The sequence below is a fragment of the Zingiber officinale genome, chromosome 3B (assembly GCF_018446385.1).
Source record: "Zingiber officinale cultivar Zhangliang chromosome 3B, Zo_v1.1, whole genome shotgun sequence".
Lineage (NCBI taxonomy): Eukaryota > Viridiplantae > Streptophyta > Magnoliopsida > Zingiberales > Zingiberaceae > Zingiber > Zingiber officinale.
The window spans coordinates 127,572,996-127,575,491 of record NC_055991.1 but is presented as its reverse complement, the minus strand read 5'-3'; the positions used below and the strand labels follow the sequence as shown (position 1 = coordinate 127,575,491).

General features: G+C 36.8%; 1 protein-coding gene across 1 annotated transcript; it reads right to left on the bottom strand.

Annotated features, from left to right (window-relative positions):
* Positions 1-784: 784 nt before the first annotated feature.
* LOC121968605 (LOB domain-containing protein CRL1-like) lies at positions 785-1,769 on the bottom strand. Its single transcript, XM_042518919.1, has 2 exons — positions 1,407-1,769; positions 785-1,322 (listed from the first exon to the last, which is right to left on the bottom strand). Exons 1-2 carry the CDS (start codon positions 1,683-1,685, stop codon positions 960-962), a joined length of 642 nt encoding a protein of 213 aa, XP_042374853.1. The 5' UTR covers positions 1,686-1,769; the 3' UTR covers positions 785-959.
* Between the last annotated feature and the right edge of the window lie 727 nt (positions 1,770-2,496).

The window sequence follows — 2,496 nt, the reverse complement described above, 5'->3', positions numbered from 1 at the left end:
AGAGAGTTTAAAAATTAAAAATTTCCTTTTATAGCTTTCTACAAAAGATTAAGAGAAGAGATTAATCTCTTTCCTTATTTGTAGATTAAAAGGATGATTTTAATTTTTGGTAAAAACTTTCCTTATTTGTAAATCATCTACATGTTTAAAAGAGAGTTTAAAATTTGAAATCTTTCCTTATTTGTTGATTAAAAGGTGGATTTTAAATTTTAAGAAAATTTTCCTTTTTAACCATGTTCATGATTTAAAAGAGAGTTTAAAAATTAAATATTCTCTTTTATAAGTTTCTACAAGAGATTAAGAAAAGATTTGATATCTTTTCTTATTTGTAGATTAAAAGAGATTTTAATTTTTAGAGATAACTTTCTTTTTATCCACATGTTTAAAAGAAAGATTTTAATTTATTATTTTTTTTTATAAACCAATCATGAAGGGATAAAATTATTGGAGAAATTTTTATAAATTTCTAGAAACAAATTAGGAAGTTTTAATTCTTGTTTAATTAAAACTCTCCTTGATTTGGGGAAATAAGTGGCCGACCATGTTATAATGAAAAGAAAAATTATTTTTAATTAAATAAACATGTGACCTATTAGTCTAACGTTCTTAGGTCAACTACCCATTAAAAAAATTCATCCATTAATTCACTAAAATTAGGATCGATTTTTGAAGACATGAGAAATTAAAAAGATATTTTGTCACTCCACCATGATCCAAAGCAAAATAATTCACTATTGCCCTTTTCTTCCAGAGCAACCATTTTTTTTCCTTTTTTTATTCCGTGTATCCAACTATCCATTGCTCTTTTCTTCGATCATACATACCTATGGTGTATCAAATATTTCACATATCCTATTTTCACTAAATAAATTTAACCCATGCTTTAAATAAGCATGAAACAAATCACATCGATGAATTCATCACACTTTATCTTCAATGCCCAACGATATCATCAACCTCTAGAAATTGAGTCTCTCCTCCACTTCTTGGTAAGCCGACTTCCAAAAATTGTCCTGGAAATCCAAGCAATCAGTGTCCTCACTTCCAAAAGGGAACAATAAATCCTCACTGATCATTTCCAAGTTAGGGCCAACACGGTTCATGCAATGTTCCACATCCATCAATGAGGGTGTGATCATCTCTGCCTCCCCTAAAGCTTGATCTACGAAGCCATGGAAGTGTTGACTTTGGTGAGGTTGAAATGTGTTGCAGGGGTTGACTTGTTGCGGATGATGAGGAGGAAGATTGACAGCAGCGGCAGCACTGAGCCCCTGTGATGTTTGTGCTTCAAGGGAGGCCACTTGAGCTTGCAGATTAAGAATCTACAAAAGCATTAGCAATTCTGAGAGGTTATTAAAAAAGGAAAAAAAAAATCTTTTCATAGTTTGAGAGGGATTACTACTCACTTGTTGTTGAAGGGTGAAGATGTGGGCGACGCAGCCATAGATCGGATTTTGGAGCCTGGCTTGAGCCTCATAGGAGATCGTGAAGGCGGCCTCAGAGCGATCTGCCAACGGCAGGTGCATGAGGAGCTTGGCAACGTTGCTGGCCCCAAACACCTTGTGGACGGCTGCAAAGTGGGCAGCGCCGTGCTCGTGGAGGAAGTAGGGGGCGAAGACGCAGCCGGCCACGCACTTCCGCCGGAGAAACTTGCAGGCACCGCAGGGAGACCCGAAGCCGGCCATGATGATCAACACCGCAAGAGTTTGAAAATTTGAAGTGGTGATGTGTTGCAGTGCAGCGTAGTGACTTGCGAGCTACCTAGCGATGTGTGCATCGTCTGGCTTTGGCTTTGGTTTTTAAACACTGAATTGTGAGGAATTTGGTTGGTAATTTAATGGGCCATTGTCTTAGTAATGGCCGACCAGTTCTGATTATTCTAATCTAACTCATTTATGAAGTCCCAAATTAATTGCAAGACGCATGCACGAGCCATCACAAAGCCAATAATTGTCCGCTTATTTACTGCTTTAATTTGTTTCTTATCAACCGTTTAAACCTGTGGGCAGTTCAACAAATTGACTTTCTACATTGACAAAACTTCACTTTCTTCTCGTGTTTTTTCTTTCAATTTACAAACTCTAAGTTGGATCATGCGGTGAGAGGATGATGATGATTGTTGATTAGTTTAAAAGTCTCTTTTGCGTGCTGCTACACAAACCCTCAAGCTGTTGCCTTCCTCCACAAACAATATATGTTGATGTTGTCACCATTTCATAAATTAATCAACAAAAACTTGTCCTTTGATATTGAAGTGGTTAATGATATTTACAGGTCTGACGAGGATCCAGCTGTTTTCATCTACTAATTACATAGCCAAGGTCAGTTACAGTGTAGTAGTAGCTTCCAAGTAATGCTAGTAAACTCTTGATGACTAAAGTTCTGACACTAAATTCAAGGCTGTATTCTGCTTCTACGTTCTTAGATTCTGTCTAAATCTGAATCTCGACCGCAATCTAAAACGCGTCTGGTCGGTGAGTGTGAGATTTGATAACG